We start from the raw sequence: 16,599 nt of genomic DNA, 5'->3' as shown, positions 1-16,599 counted from the left end.
AATTGAAATATTTCAAGTGTTTGGGAACCCCTAGAATTTGGAATTGGAATTGACTCAATTCCTTATCAATTCCAAGCTAGTTAAAATTTGGGGTTCTCAAATACCTACCATATACTAGTCATTTCAATTCCATGACTTCTTACGTTTTATTTTGTGACGCAAATTTCGTCACAATATTTTTATTTATGATATTTTTTCCGATCGCAAATATTTTTCGAGACAATATTTAATTTTTTCAAATATAAAACATCCAACGGTCTCGACCCATAACCGTCTCGCCCAAATTCAATTCCAATTCCAATTCCAATTCCACGGGTTTCCCAAACGTAATTTTGGAATCGGATTTGGAATTGAATTCAAACATTTCAATTTCTACAATTGAAATCATGGAAATGAAATCAATTCCGTATATCCAAACACTACCTAGTATTAATCTGGGAATTCAATTACTTGAATCAATGTGACATGCCCTTTCAACACCAATGTAGCATAGAACTCAATCGCTTAACCGAGAGCTCGAGTTAAACTTATATATTAAAACCATGTTTATAGTAATGTTAAAACAATGTTTATAGTAATGTGAAACCGCGAGGCAGAGTTTTAATGAGTTATGTAGTCTTGCTTAGGCTAAACCACACCAGAAGACACAACTCTGTTGTCGAAGCTCGTCATTATCAGGAGTGATCGGCACATACAAGACTTGTTCTGATCGTGTTGCCATTGACAATGGACTCGATGGTGAATATAAGAAAGATGCAGGCTATGTTACTCCGACTCTTCTAATTTCCTCGCGTACCCGTGTCCGACACTCAACACTCGGACATGGGTTTGACACTTGGACATTTCATTTTAGACCAAAATATGCATATTTTTCAGAATAATAGCCGAGTCCGACACTTGGACACGCACCCGTGTCGGATACTTCTAAACGAGTCTGAGTAACATAGGATGCAGGTTGATTATTTATTTTTTAAAACGAGATTAATGATTGATTAAAGATGAAGGTTAAGACACATGCCTTCATGGAAGAGAAAAAAAGAAGATTGTGGCTGGTGATGGGAGTTTGTCCAAACATTAGCCAACTTCAATTAAGTCCCATATGTTGCAAATAACACTGAAAATCAGACAATGTTACACGCAACCATTAGCACTGAAATATTTTACATGTACAGCTTGATAATCAGATTTACAGTCTAGAGTACACAAACACTAAGGAACAGACATAACCATTTCCGACAGAGGAGAACTATAGGTTTATTTGGACAGATAGCAGTATCTACTTATTCCAACAGCTTGTTTCCAATAGGCTAGTACCTCACATTTATGTACATCTTCAGAATGAGCAAGACAACTCTTTGGACGCCACTCTGGCTACACGCCTGCGGATAGCACTGATAAAAACATACGCTAACCCACAAGTGTAAGCAAAATACGGCGAGAGAAGGAGGAATGAGACTGATAAGTAAGTCATGTCCACTTTTGTCTTCTGGATCTGTACTGTTTGAGCAAATCCTTCCATTGTGCTGCATGGACAAGAAAATGAAGGGTAATTTTTGATATTTAAAATAACGGAAAAACTTAATTTCGCACTGGTATCAACAAGAGACGCAAATGTTAGCTAGCTTAGATGGTAAATTACACGAGGATGTTACATAACCATGGTTAAACTGCCACTGTGGAGTTGTGGCTCTATTTATACCCGGGGAAAAAAAAAGTTCTTTGCCAAACACGATCGACAGTGTCATTGCAATAGCCGGGTAACAAATTGACTGCCTCAACAGCCACTTGAAGAGCACTATTCAGAAAGGCATAGCATCAGAGACAAAGTCAGTCCTTGAGGTAATGGTCTTGGAGCAATATATCCAAATAGAACTGTCTTCACTGCTTATGCAAGTTTTCCTTTCTTACAAGTGCATTTGACCAAAAAGACATGATAATCGGGATGAACACACGTAAAATTACCCAAACTCTTCATTTCAAACAGAGGAATTCGCTTAAAACTGTTACTCAAAATCTTGATCCTCATTCCTCACTGATTTTCGTACCATAATTTCTCAAAATCTATGTTACCTGGACTCTATATCTTATTTTTTAAAATAAAAACTTTGCTCGTACATACACAAAATTACAGGGTATCCTAATTCCTAATGCCTTGATTCAATATGTCCAGGAACTACTTAGATATATTTGGACAAATTCCAGCATGTAAAGAGGTTGACAAAATCTAGCTTCGATGTCACTTGTCAGCAAAAATCAATCAAAAAGGAAATCTTGGGATAAGATGTCAAGAGAAAAAAATTGAATGTACCAGCATCGTGATAGCGTTCTTCAACGGCAGCAATCAACATGTTGCGAAGAAGGATGAATTCTTCGCTTTCAGGACAGGGCTGCCCATCCGATCTGCATCATACATCCAGTCCCATCAAAACCCCAACAATATATACATGGATAAATAGGCCAAAGAGAATGCTGTTGGGTGTCTAGACTAATCATCAAAACCCCAACAATATATACATGGACAAAATCCAATCAACTTAATTGAATTCCTTCACCCTAACAGAGCTGTTCCAAATCCAACAGAATACTAATATAAAAATTCCATAATAAGAAAAAATGGCCAAGTTTAAGCTAGCATGAAAGAAGCTAGATTCAGCACAGTTATAGAGTCAACTGGTAGAAGGAAAAAAAAATTACAGAAGTGTTCATGTCAGATACTCCCTCCGTCCCGGTCAATTGTTGTCCTTTGGTTTTGGCACAAAGACCAAGAAAAAAGGAAGGGGCCAATTACTAAATGACAAGTGAAACAAATTTAGTGTGAATGATCAAATTGCTCATCAAATTCATTCTTAAAATAGAAAGAACAACAAATGAGTGAGACACGCCAATATGGAAAAGGACAACAAATGACCGGGACAGAGGGAGTAATACTCAAAAAACTTTTCACAGCAAGGCCTAATATAAACTTTTTACGAAACCATACCTCATGGATTTTACTCCATAACATCTTTTAATTGAACTCTATTTTCATCCCCATACCCAACACTTAATGAAACTTTCTTCAAACGAAACTTTGCCGAAATTTGGCTAGAGTGGCTGGAATCAAGCTCAAGATGTTAAAAGGTAAGGTTTTGCAAAACAATGAAGTTTATATTAGGCAAGACGTCTGGTTTTTTTAGGAATTAGGGGCGAACAAACTCCATGTTAAATGATGATGTTAAACTTCAATCTCTGTGAATGCTTTCGATATGGTCCATTTTCTGTAGTACTTGATGGATATGAGGTTAAATGCCACCGTGTTGGTATATTTTTTTCGGAGGTCTTTAGTAAATGGTGCAACAATCTCAAATATTGCTCATACTGAAAATAGTGGCAGGGCTCTCAACATGAGGAGAAATGATGAGGGTGGATGAACGAAATTGGTGCGGATCAGCCATATAGGCACCAGTATACCTAGCAAACCCGGCAAAACCCCAAGAACAAATAAGGACAGCGAATAGAACCCCATTTTCTTATCTCCAATTAACTTTGTAGTCAATTTTTCTCAAGTTTGACCATCAACTTCTCCAGATGTGTGGCAAAACAATTTAAATTTGTGGAGTTAGATATTAAGCAACAATTTTCATATTTCAATTAATATACATTGCGGCTGGCGGCCCTGGCGCATATTGTGAAAACATATTGATCAAATTTAACATTCTTTTGACAAAAAAAAAAACAAATATGGGGAAACAACAATGGGATGGAGAGAGTATAACTCGTTTTATTTACCTATCCATTTCTGATAGAACAGATCCATCATAGAGGAGAGGTTTAGTTGTCGAATTCACCGTATCAACCAATTTCAACCCATCCTCATGCCCTAATGACTTGTTGATTTGTATACGGGCCTAAATACAAAGAGATTCAAGATACCAATCAATGAAGAATGATCAACCATAAACAGCAGCTACAATAATGATGTGTAGTAAAATATTAAGCCATCAGTTTAAGTCCCTATAAGTCGGTACTGAAAATTTAGAAATGTTACTTACAAAACAAATTACTCTGTATATTGACTAAAAATGCAGCTGTATGCAAGATGCATTGAATATTAGAATTCTTATACAAGCATCATAAAATTTCTCATCTTGTTCAAACTTAATCTGGAGTAATATTTTCCCAGCTTGATGAAGAAAATATACCTTGCATCTTACAGCAATATTGATCGCATCAGAGGGTCGAAGATCAAATCTAAATTGCTCGTTTTCATCATCAACCTATGAATACATAAAACAGTTGGTAAGTGTAAGGGAGGCAAACTAATTATAGTTGGGTTAAAGAAGCCTGAAGTTAAAGGTAAATTACTTTCATGAGGCATAATTCTGCAAAGTAAGCTTCTTGCACCCTCTTGGTAACTCTAACATGTTTCACCTTACAGATTTTGAGAAAGAGTTGAAAAATCAGAATCATGCAACAAATTAACCAGATATATACTGTAACTCTTGAAAATTATCTGAAAGGGGAGGACAATTTTGGGGAATAAATTACCATGTATCCCATTTTTTCAATCATTTCCTTCAGTACCTGATATACAGTTGGCCTAGCCTAGCAGATATAAGCAAACATGTTAGCCACAAGAAAGATCATCATAACAAAATAACTAGTGTACTACAAATAAGCCAAACTGATTCCATAAGAAATAGATTTGGAGGTTACAGCAAATAGGATAACAGAGGTCAACAAACAGAGTTAACATGGTACCATCTCAACATTATGAAGAGCAGCCATCATCAGAGCACTTGGCATCTCCACTGAAAACGGTTACAGGGATCAAGTTGATAAGAAGCAATCTGAAAATGGTGGACTAAGTGACTCAAGAAAAACATGTTTTACTTACAGACAATTATCGGGAGTAGAAGACCGCTTCCATCCTCCAATTTTAGAACGATAGCAGGGTGTGAGATATAATCAGGTGGATATCCCCCTTTGGGTTGATTATATACACATCTTAAGTATTTGCCATCCCTCATCTTTATCAACAATCCATCAGATCCATTCTTAACCTCAACTGAACACAGAAACAGTAAATTAACTCCTGATCAAATAAAGAGCAATTTGATTTTCACACTCAATTTGGTCCACTTGTCATCTTATAATTGCCCCCTCCTCTTTCCTTGATCTTTGTGCCAAAACCAAAGGACAAGGACAACAATTGACCGGGGACGGAGGGAGTAATTTGTAGTTAGGGGCGAAAAACCTCACACCGACTTAAAAAATATTGAACTAAAAATTACTCGTAGAACTTTTCAATATTCAGAGGGGACGACCACCCTAGCATAGCTAGCCTCCTTAGTTCCGCCACTGCGCCAAATTTACGTATTTAACCCTTACATTTTCAATTCAGTACTTCGTACCTATACACCTAAAATTAGTGCATTTTGCAACCGTTGCCAATTCAAAGAATTGGAGAAAGTAATAAAAAAAAATTAAGTCAACAAAATAAAGAACAAAAAAAAAAAGAGAAAATAAAATATACCAGCGTCAACAACGGAAGTGTTGACAAAATCAGGCTCAGCGCCGCTACCGCTAGAATTTCCGGCAACACTATCGCCATCATTAAACGAGTTAAGACGACAACGTACAGCAGTGCAACCACCGATATCCCGAACTCTTAAACCAGCAGCAGCGCCACTGCAATGGCTGCTTAATTTCGTTTTAAAATCGGCGGAAATCCGCGCGTTGTTGAGGAACACAGCATTGACGCATAGTTGTTTGGTCATTAAATTAGCAACATTGAACATGGTAGACGCCATTGTTGGTGAAGCTTGAAGCACAGCCATTAGTTAAGTGATAATTACTGGTATTTAATTGAGATTAGTATTTAGTATTTAGTATGAATCGGTGGGTTTGTCGGTGAAGTTGAGGCGTGTGGAATTGGATTGGGATGAGTTGGGAAATGATCAAGAGAAGAAAAGTAGAGGAGTCTTAGCTTGTTGGACAAGTAATTTGAGAAACGGTTTTGGAATTGCTTCGGAAGCAAGGGAAGTGTTTAATTAATCACACTAATGAATGAATGTTAAGTCTTAGTGACAGGTATATCCATCACAAGCTTGTGACGGTTAAGTATTATCTATATGGCAAATAAGACAAAAATAAAAATGCCTAGAGAAGCACAAATGATTTGTCTTTATTTACCAAGTCGGATTTTTTTATCGATCATAAGCTTTGTGATGAATATTGTCCGTCACAAATGAGAATATGTGCATATAAATATTGTATGTAGGTTCCTCTTTTTCTTGCTTGCTTTATGTGATTTTGTACTTGCGTACGCATTCATGTTCTTCGTGTCCAACCACATTATCCAGCACCTCTTTTCTACCATCCATCCTCTTCGGAGTAGACTCGTTAAAATTAACTCAGCCTAAATAACTTGATTTGTACCTTATCCGTACTCATTCGACACTTAAATTGAGGTCTTGAGTTTAATCCTACCCAAGTTGACCCGGTCCTATATAATTTAACTCGAATATTTATTATTGTCAAACTGATTATTACCCCTAAATAACCGATCCAAACCAACCCATCTGACTCGAATTTTCGCAAACTTGAATTGACACAGACTGAATTGACCTGGCCCAAACCCGGCCCGGTTAACCCATAATTTGGCCACCATTACTTCAACAAACTAGTTTTATACCCGTGCAAAAAATGCACGGGTCATAATAGCAGACATTATCATTAGATACATGAATATATAATTGAGCGTGATTAAGTGTTCAATACCGTGACTATAAATAGTCCATATATGGAGATTCGAATATTTGATAAATATTAGATTTGAATATCAGGTAATAAACAACCGTATTTTATTATAATTATATTAAAACAATTTGAATGTTATACTTTTTTTTTTTTTTTTTTTTTTGGCAGCAGTAAAAAAAGGTAAACCTAACTAAAACATAGCCTCGCAAGCAAGGCTGTGAGCCAAGCTATTAAGACTTCTAGGTATGTAACTAAAAGCAAGACAGTGAAAACAAGGAGCAATCGCACTAATATCACGTAGAATATCCGCCAGCTGTTGATGAGGCTTCTGAATCCCGGCAATAAAAAGGAGAAGCTGAAGAGAATGTTAGACCCGTTGAATGTATGTAAATTGTGACATTTTAACTTATGTTTTAACATATGTAGTTAAAAAATGAATAGAAGATAGGAATAAGAATGAAGTTGAGAAGAGAGGGTAATTAAATAGAATATGAAACATGGAGGGACTCACATGTAGAAACTCAACAGTCAATCAGAAGCCAAGAAAAAACTTGACTTTTATACTATGTAGATGTCATGCATGTCACAGCCTCACAGGTGATAGTCTTATATACATGTGCATGTAATATCGCCTAACAAATGACAATATGTTGATTGTGAAATCAAGCCAAATTCGGAGTATTCGTCCATAGAATTACCAAGTCATTTTTTGAATGACTATGGTTGGGCAACATTATTCTCTGTCAAAGATAAGTTGGAATTGATAGCATTCATCGCAGATGCACCATCGTTTAAAAAAAAATCCACCAAAAGCTAGCTCAAAAGGTGACGGAGTTCACTTCTATATGAATCTCATACAAGTACACACATGACACAACCTATGTGTAACATTTACTCACGCTCCGCACCACAAAAGCTAGCTCAAAGGGTGATAAAGCCAATTTCTATATAAATCATAACAAGTCTCTTAAATGACTTTTGTAGGACTCTTAAATGACCAACGTAGGATCTTATCATAACAAGGTTGGCGTTGATATATTTATCTGAGATAAGAAGAAATTGAGATGAATCTTTCAGTAGCATGCTAAGGAATATGAGGATTAAAGCCAGAATTATTTTTCTCACATTGTGTTTGGATTACTTCCACATAAGGTAGCATAAGACAAGGTTTGCCTACTTATTATGGTTGCAAACAGGAAACTTGGCAAACAACGTACATGATAGACTTAAATCAACGATGCGTGCCATTGGAGCGATAAGCTTCAATGGTAGTGGTACCCTGACCTTCGCCCGGAGCACGAAGCACTATCTCTTCCTCCTCAGCATTACCAAACGGGTCGTAAAATGGGGAACCAAATTTCACAGAACTCAAATCCAAACCCTCACGATCCGCCCCATCAGTTTCTTTGGTGTCTGGCTGGCCTTCCTGGGCTGCACTAGAGGGTTTTACTGCCTGTAGAGTTCCGCCGTCTTGTCCTTGAACAGATCCAAGATCAGACTTATGATCAGTCATCTTCTGCTGAAAAACTGAATTAAGGTTAACCCTCTTTAATTTAATAAGTTGTCTGGTTTTGCAATAGTAATTGTAAGAGATGAAGATGAGTCTGAGTGGTGTGAGATATTAGTAGAATACAAGCAGAAGGCTTCTTATCCTTAGCAATTCCACATGTTATCTTCTATGCTTGCCAGCACAATAAGGTAGGTTACTGCAGAAGTCTATGTATGGGATTGATTAATTGATATTATAAGATTCATGTCAGATATACTCCCCAACATTTTACAAACTATGATGCAACTCTTTAAAAGCCCAGGCTCCTTACAAGTCTTCTGAGATAATAAATGTCGGATCAATCCAGTGTCTCAAGGAGTCCCGTAAATGACCCAAAATGAATATTGCGTTGAGAATTGTTTCGAATGACTGCTATTTCACGATAAAAAGAAGCACAAGTGTTATCAATCAATTCAATGAGCCACTTTCCTTTATTTCTATCTTTGTTCGTTGCTCGGACTCTTCAATTACCTCACGTACCCGTGTCGGACAATCGACACTCGGACGTGGGTAGGACACTCAGACACTTCATTTCAGACCAAAAACATGAATCTTTTTCATAAAATAGACGAATCCAACACTTGTACACGCACCCGTGTCGGATACTTCTAACCGAGTCCGAGCAACATAGCTAGTTGTTCTAACAATCTAACCAAAGAAAAGTATTTGCCCCATTGGAAACGGATATAAATGTCAAAAAAAAAAATCAACTAAAAATCTTACCCAGATACTCCATACCTATCTATTAACCAATTATAACCTACCCGCTACAACGTAAAATGAAACTGAAATCAAGGATATTCACCTCATTATTTGTTCAATCTGACTTTGTGATAATGTGATAGCTATCCTAAAGAAGAGAGCAAGGGTAAACTATAAATGAAATTGCAGATTATCATGTTAGATGCTTTTGCCAAGTTTTTATTACCCAACTTGAAGGCCACTGGTGGAGTTCATTGGTATTTAGTTAGTTATATCAAATGTAACAAGTAAAAACTTAACTAAAAGATTTGCCCAATTCAAATCCCGTCATTGTCAACTTCAAACAAGGTTACGTGCTTCATCTACTACCATGACAAGCAAGAAAATATTTGAATACCGCAGAATACACAAATTCTTAGAAGGCAAAATGAGGCTGTGGCACACTACATAATCCATGTCCATAGTGTTGGCAACCATATTATTATCATTTCGTATAATCCTGAAACAAATGTTATGCAAAGGAAATGATTTCGGACGCATGAAATATACCTGTGAATCTGTGATCTTGTATCACTTCTCATGTGTGCAACAGCAAATGATCAGATGTGACCACGAGTCGTACTCCCGACCTCTGTATACCTATATAGTTTGACATATTTAGCCACAAGCTTCTGAGTAATGCTTCCAAACGAGCAACAGCATGACCCAAATCAATCACCAGCAAGATCAGTCAAGTTCACAAAAGGCAAATCCATCACACAACAATTCAATAATGTTCATATGAAGCATGGTGGTCAAAGAATCTTAAGGAGTGCATACGGAATCAAAATGTATAACAGCATACGACGATGGTAGTATGTAAACCTCTTATAATGCTGCAAGTCAACTTAAAATACACATCCACACGCCATAGCATGAGATAAGGTGGTACTTCATATCATGTTGGTAATTTTCAAAACCATCAACACTATCTACACTAATTTTCATAAAACTAAAAAATCAATGTCATGGTACCTTGTTCGGATACATAAATGTACTCAACTTTAAGGTTTAAGTGAATTTGAAAATCAACTAACCTAACGAAGTGCTTGGTCAACTTAAATCCTTATGCAGTGAACATTGACGTCTCCTTTAGAAGACAAATCCGTGAAATATACTCGATTAAACACCAATGAATCTTCAAATAACCAGTTCATAAGTCAAAAACAAATAAAAGCTAGCTGTGAATCGCATTATTACTGGGAGCCATAGTAAGCACTAAGCACCATAAGAAATTCATCCATGACATTAAAATGAGCAGAAGCATAGCCGGAATTAGGGTCAGAAATGAACGAAGAAACAAGTGACGCTGTGGCACACACATAATCCATGTTCATGGTATTTGTCTGTTTGATACCACATCATTAAGGCCTAGTTTTCCATAATCCTGAAAAAAATGGTATGCTAAGGAAATGAATATGGTGGGATACATACCTGTGATACGTAGTATAGTATTCATCCCGCTGGCTGCTGCAGACCATTTACACTGCCATTCATTTATTCATATCTATTGCTCCAAAGGAATCACTAGAAAGCTTTTAACAAAACTGAGACTATAAAATATTCTGTAGAAGAAGTGATACAGTGATCTAGGTAAACAGACAGCAACGTACCACAACAAACTGTTGGTCATAAATGATTTGGGTTTGGCCAACATGAATGATACAAAATCCTGAAGCTTAATCACCAAAAATTTCCGCAAGAGCACAACCCGTCATGGAAATAGTGAAATCTTGTAGTATCCCTTACAACAATTTCCCTCTTAGTAATTTTGGAAGCGCCAGACATAAAAACATGGCAATCCTCACAAATTCTAAGGTTCTTCATAATTCTAATGGTATGATCAGATTCAGTCGTCAGCAATTCGAAAGCCAAAGCTAACTTCTCGCTGTGAGCCATTAGTATTTCCCTCTTATCCTCATCGCAAATATCATAGCTCACTGACGCGAAGTTTGGCTGGTATCCATGACGTTCCAACTTATATAGAAGATCCTCCAAAACATGTCTTATCTCATTCGATCGAGGATGAGTCAAGTCTCCAGCAAAGAATTCATTAACATGTCCTTTCTTTCCCTCTACCCAACTACATGCAGGAAACTTCTTCCCACCCTTGTCCTTCATTAGGTTCTGTACCTTTACGGCCTTATCCCATTCCCCAGCGGATGCAAGTATATTAAAGAGCAAGATATAATTTCCCATACCATTAGGCTCTAGTTCAAATAAATGTCCGGCTGCAATCACAGCAATGTCAGGATTATTATGGATGTTACAAGCTCCAAGCAACGCGCCCCACACACCACCATGAGGATGTGATTCTAGTGAATTGGCAAGGCTTAAAGCCTCTTCCAAGTGACCAGACCGTCCAAGAAGATCAACCATACATGTATAGTGATCTGCAGTTGGTGAAACTCCATAAGTTTCTTCCATAGTACCAAACAATCTACGACCTTCTTCAACCATCCCGGCATGGCTACATGCCGTAAGCACCCCAACAAAGGTAACATGATTCGGCCTTATATCAGTCCTCTCCATGTCATAGAACAATTGCATTGCTGCATTAGCGCGACCATGTACCGCAAACCCTAATATCATTGAACTGTAAGTATACACATTCCTTTCCTTCATCAACCTAAACACCTCAAAAGCATCATCCACCTTCCCACACTTGGAATACATATCCACCAAACCCGACCCAATAACAACATTTGTCTCAGGCCCACTTCCCAACCTCTCAGCAATCCCCCGAATACACGTCGCATACTTTGTAGTCCCCAGCTGCGCACACGCAGAAATAACACTAGCCAAAGTGTACTCATCAACCTCAACCCCAACCCCAACCCAATCAGGAGTCAGCATCATCTCAAACAACTCCAAACACTCCTTAGGCCGCGCATTCTGCGCATAACCGGTAATCATACACCCCCAAACAAACCCATCCTTACCACCACCCAACCCATCAAACAACTCCCTAGCAAACTCCATCTCCCCAACCCCGGCATACCCAACAATCAACGACGTCCACGTAACAACATCTCTCACAGACATTTCATCAAACACCTTCCGTGCACACTCCAACTCCCCACATTTCACAAACATATCAACCAAACTATTCCCAGCATTTAAAAACAAAGTCGACCGTAACCCACCAAACTTAACCAATTGCCCATGCACCTGCCGCCCAAACTCCGTGTCCCGTGTCATTGTACACCCTTTTAACAACGCGCAAAATGTAAATGAATTGGGGGCGATGCAATTCCGTCTCATAGAGTTGTAGCAATATACGGAGTCGGGAATGCGGTGTTGGAGTACATGAGCACGAATCATGGCGGTCCAGAGGAAGGAGTTAGGGTTGTGGGTGTTGCGGAAAATGGCGAAAGGGTAGGAGTGAATGTGGAAGGGGGAGTTGAGACGGGTGAGAGTGCGGATGAGTTTGGTGAGAATGTAGGAATTTTGGTGGAAGCCATGGATGTAAATGTGAGCATGGATTTGTTTGATGTTGGTGATGTTGGTGCATTGGGTGAGTAGAGTGATTATGCGGTGTTGTTGTTGGTCGTAGGTTGGAGTTTGGGAGGTGAGTTTGCGGAATAGATGGGGTGGTACCACCGCCAATGCCACCCTTGTTGGTCGCATCGCCGATTACATGTCGTCGAAGTTAGCGGCTTAGCGCCGATATACGTTCCCTGGCTGTTGTTGTAGCTCTTAAAATTGACACACTCCGTCGTGTATTGTTTTTTCTCACTAGAAACCTGGTCGGATTTGAGTTTGGTCAAGTCAATTTCGGGTTGGCAAAATTTCGGGCGGCGTGGGACATTCGAATTCGGATCAACTATTACCATTTTTTTCAGCAATAATCCCCCCTACTACTAAGAGAATAAAATTCTCTTAGTAGTTTCCCGCTCAAGTGCTTTCTACTATGATTGGGCCTGCCTTCTGGACTGAAAAAACCACATATCACGTTCTAAGTTGGGCCAATGTACCAAAAAAAAACGTTCTAAGTTGGGCCCACTACTTAAACTAATTGATTTTGCAAATATTCTACTGTTATACTTCTTGCAATCTTTGACTTTTCTAATTATACGATCATATGTTGGACCCACTGATTTTTCAAAAAAAGATTTTTTTTAAAAAAAATTGATGTAAAAATATTTTCATAAAAAACACAATTTATGGAATTATTCAATTCTTTTAATTAATTTTAATATTAGTTGTTTTTTTATAAAAATTCGCGAGATATAATCTAAAATCTATAACAAATACACTAAAAATTAAAAGGTCTATATTTACCGCGCATTTGCGCGGGATCTACACTAGTAACTAAATAACTAACTAGTGTAGTTCTCATACAAATGTACGGTTTTTTAAATGAGAGTATTAGAGATTATAATAATTAAATTATTATTTATTTAACTATATTAGAAATTTAATAATAAAATAACTATTGCTAATATTTAATACTCTATTAGGAATTGGAAAAGATAAACTTCAATAGTTTTAACAGTTTTTTCACATGGTACTCTTGAACTTTGACAGATTATACATAGTACCCCTCATTTTAAGTTTCTACGTATGGTACCCCTATATTTACCTTTTTCTTTCCCAAAATACCCTTAACTAAATTTCCGTCATAACACCGTTAGTTTACATCTTCTAAACACTTCACCTCTTTTGGTTTTACCCAAAACATCTCTTAACCCCTAATCTTCATCTTCTTCCTTTACATCTTCAAGCTTAAATTAACTCATCCCTTCTACCACCACCACTACTACCACACTACACCACCACCATTACCGGCAATATCCAATCAAGCAATCACCATCAGCAGGACCCGTCACCGCCACCGCCACCATCAGCGGGACCCGCACGTCACCCGGTCCAGTACCATACTACCACCATCAATGTTTCCTTATAATTCTGGGTTTTCCTCATAATTGTGAAACAATCAAACCCATTTCACCAATTTATTCTCCACTTAAATCCCAATTTCAATTATCAACATTTCACTAATTTAATCTCCACTCAAATCAATTAACCTGAGGGTTGCAATCTTCTTGTTAGAAACGGTGTTGAACACAGAGGCAAACAACCCACAAAAACCGGTCTTTTGGAAGCAATACCCACCAAATCCGACACTAGCATTCAAAAACTTACGAACTGTCAAATCCAGGCTTTTGTTCGGATGAAGAAGCTTTCTATTTGCTGAAATCGCTGTCCGTTGTCCACAGGTTTCACGAAACCCAGGAACTCTAGATTCCTAGGATTGGGGTCGAATATTTCATTTTCTTATTAAGGAAAGGTGTAGCTATAAGCCATCAATGACCCCTTTTGGTCCCACCACTACATAGATGCCAAATCCAGGCTTTTGTTAGCAGGAAGGTCCAATGAGAACGATTGTGTCTTTGGCTATTAATGCACGGATTGAGAAATCTCGTGCTTATTTACCTTTTGTTTGGATAAGAGGGACTATTTTTTGAAAGGAACAATTGACTTGAAGAGGGGATGAGTGAGATTAAGCTTGAAAATGTCAAGGAAGAAGATGAAGATTAGGGGGTTAAAAGATGTGTTTTGGGTAAAAGCAAAAGAGGCGAAGTGTTTAGATGTAAACTAACGGTGTTATGACGGTAAGTTAGTTAAGGGTATTTTGGGAAAGAAAAAGGTAAATACAGGGGTACCATATGTAAAAACATAAAATGAGGGGTACCATGTGTAATCTGCCAAAGTTCGAGGGTACCATGGAAAATTTCCGTAGTTTTAACCCAAATAAGATTATGTTTACTCAAAATATTTTATTTTAAAAATAATATTTTATTACTACATCCACGTAAAACATCGACATTAACTGATAACGTTATTACTAAAATCAGATAAGATAAGTGGATATAATCATAATAGCCGTTAATTGAGTTTTTATTCAAAATAAATTGACATCTCATTAATTTCATTTCACCTCATTGCATTTTGATTTGAGAAAAAAAAAATCGCCAAAACAAATCGAAATAATTGGGTAATGTCATGAAATGTGTATTTCAATGATTTTATTTTCTAATTCTCAAACCATATTTTATTTCAATTAAAAAGATTATATTTTATAGTTTAATGAAAAGATTATAATTTAATGTAAGGATAATGGTTTAACGAAAGAAAAAATTATTTATTTTCTTATTTAAGTAAATGCACTTTGGAGGTAAAATTTTTCATAGTTTTTATTCTCTTACTATCTATCTATATAAAATCTATATAAAAGTGTAATAGAGAAACCACTATACATTGGATTTGTCAGCTTCTCAGTCAAAAAATTCCCACCACCAAGCACTTCGCTTAAACCCTACTCAATTAAAATAAAACGATGTTTCCTATCCTTTCTCACATAGTTCCTTCGCTCTTCATACGACGCCTTCCTTATCCTCCAACCCGCCTTAATTTAATTGTCGACGAAGCAAATTAATAAGAGGTTTACCATTTTTATAAAGATTATTAGAGGTATGTTTTGTTGTGAATTTAATTGTATTCAATTAATCTTTTTAATACTTTTGGCATATTTAAAGTTTGATTATACAGTATTTCGGCCGTATTTGTTACCTTCCTAGGTACCGCGTGTTTGGCTGTTATAGGTATTTTGTGATGGTGTAGTTTTAATTCTCCTGTAATTTGAAATTTTGATTATTTGACCTTGGTTTTGTTTTTGAGTTCTCCACTTTTTTGAACAATCTTTCAAATGTTTTATAAATTGGTTCAATTTGAATAATCAACTAATCTAATTGCATTCCATGATTCTGCCTTCCAGATGATACGTATGATCTACAATTTACAATGCACTGATTGATGAACTCTAATAAATTCGTTCAACATATAATTTCATTTCTAATTGTTTATTAGTGACTTATCATTACAACGACTGTTTTAATGCATGCAAGAGTTATCAATGCTTTTTAATTGAACGCGTGGTAAAAATACGTTTTTAAAATGTCTTGCCAATTAATTTATGCTTATAAGATTTATTCTCTTTTATAGAATAAAAAAATGAGGATTATTAGCATCAAGTTTCTATGCTTACTACAGATTTTCTCCATCATCTTTTCTTCTTCACCAGATTGATGCATCACATAAAGGCACGAGGGAGGTGAGTCCCTTTAAATTTTGTAGTGGGATTGTTGTGTTTTTTCTATAGGTAGCTTTATATATTTATGTTCAATTTCTTTTCCTTTTTTCCTGGTATATGTCATTACCCCTTTGGATTAGGTAGAGCTGAAAATAGTGACCCGACCCTAGTTAACGGGTCTGGGTTGAGACATATTGACCCATTTAAGTAATTGGCTAACACGAATACGAACACCACACGAGTTAAATTGATGGGTCGGGTTATGATTGACGTCTTACAATATGAACCCCAATAACCTATCTTTATTTTATTAAAGCAAGATCATTTCGAGCATTTTGGTGAAGCCACATCAACAAGTACATAAGGGCCCACTAACTTTCTAACCTTATTTAATTAAATTACCCCTTTTAAAATATGAGTAATATTAATAAAATGCTTTATGAATTAATTTTTTTTTTCAATTTTACAAATA

The 16,599-nt window shown here is 36.8% G+C and overlaps 2 protein-coding genes across 10 annotated transcripts; both read right to left on the bottom strand.

Annotated features, from left to right (window-relative positions):
* Positions 1-1,062: 1,062 nt before the first annotated feature.
* On the bottom strand, positions 1,063-6,000 carry LOC141623045 (bifunctional nuclease 2-like). The gene is made up of 9 exons (XM_074439087.1): positions 5,516-6,000; positions 4,877-5,047; positions 4,741-4,790; positions 4,528-4,584; positions 4,345-4,410; positions 4,182-4,256; positions 3,769-3,887; positions 2,309-2,400; positions 1,063-1,523 (listed from the first exon to the last, which is right to left on the bottom strand). Exons 1-9 carry the CDS (start codon positions 5,817-5,819, stop codon positions 1,468-1,470), a joined length of 990 nt encoding a protein of 329 aa, XP_074295188.1. The 5' UTR covers positions 5,820-6,000; the 3' UTR covers positions 1,063-1,467.
* A 1,800-nt stretch (positions 6,001-7,800) lies between these two features.
* Positions 7,801-12,757, bottom strand: LOC141623042 (pentatricopeptide repeat-containing protein At5g44230-like). Of its 9 annotated transcripts, none has more exons than XM_074439077.1 (4): positions 10,645-12,750; positions 10,466-10,501; positions 9,542-9,631; positions 7,801-8,268 (listed from the first exon to the last, which is right to left on the bottom strand). In XM_074439077.1, the coding sequence occupies exon 1, from the start codon at positions 12,659-12,661 to the stop codon at positions 10,715-10,717; it is 1,947 nt and encodes a 648-aa protein (XP_074295178.1). In that variant the 5' UTR covers positions 12,662-12,750; the 3' UTR covers positions 7,801-8,268; positions 9,542-9,631; positions 10,466-10,501; positions 10,645-10,714. The 9 variants fall into 9 exon arrangements, with proteins under 9 accessions (XP_074295178.1, XP_074295179.1, XP_074295183.1 ...); XM_074439078.1 differs by having other exon boundaries at positions 7,801-8,260; XM_074439082.1 differs by having other exon boundaries at positions 10,466-10,566; positions 10,645-12,743.
* Between the last annotated feature and the right edge of the window lie 3,842 nt (positions 12,758-16,599).

This window comes from Silene latifolia, chromosome X, assembly GCF_048544455.1.
Source record: "Silene latifolia isolate original U9 population chromosome X, ASM4854445v1, whole genome shotgun sequence".
Classification (NCBI taxonomy): Eukaryota; Viridiplantae; Streptophyta; class Magnoliopsida; order Caryophyllales; family Caryophyllaceae; genus Silene; species Silene latifolia.
This window is presented reverse-complemented; position numbering and strand designations above follow the sequence as displayed.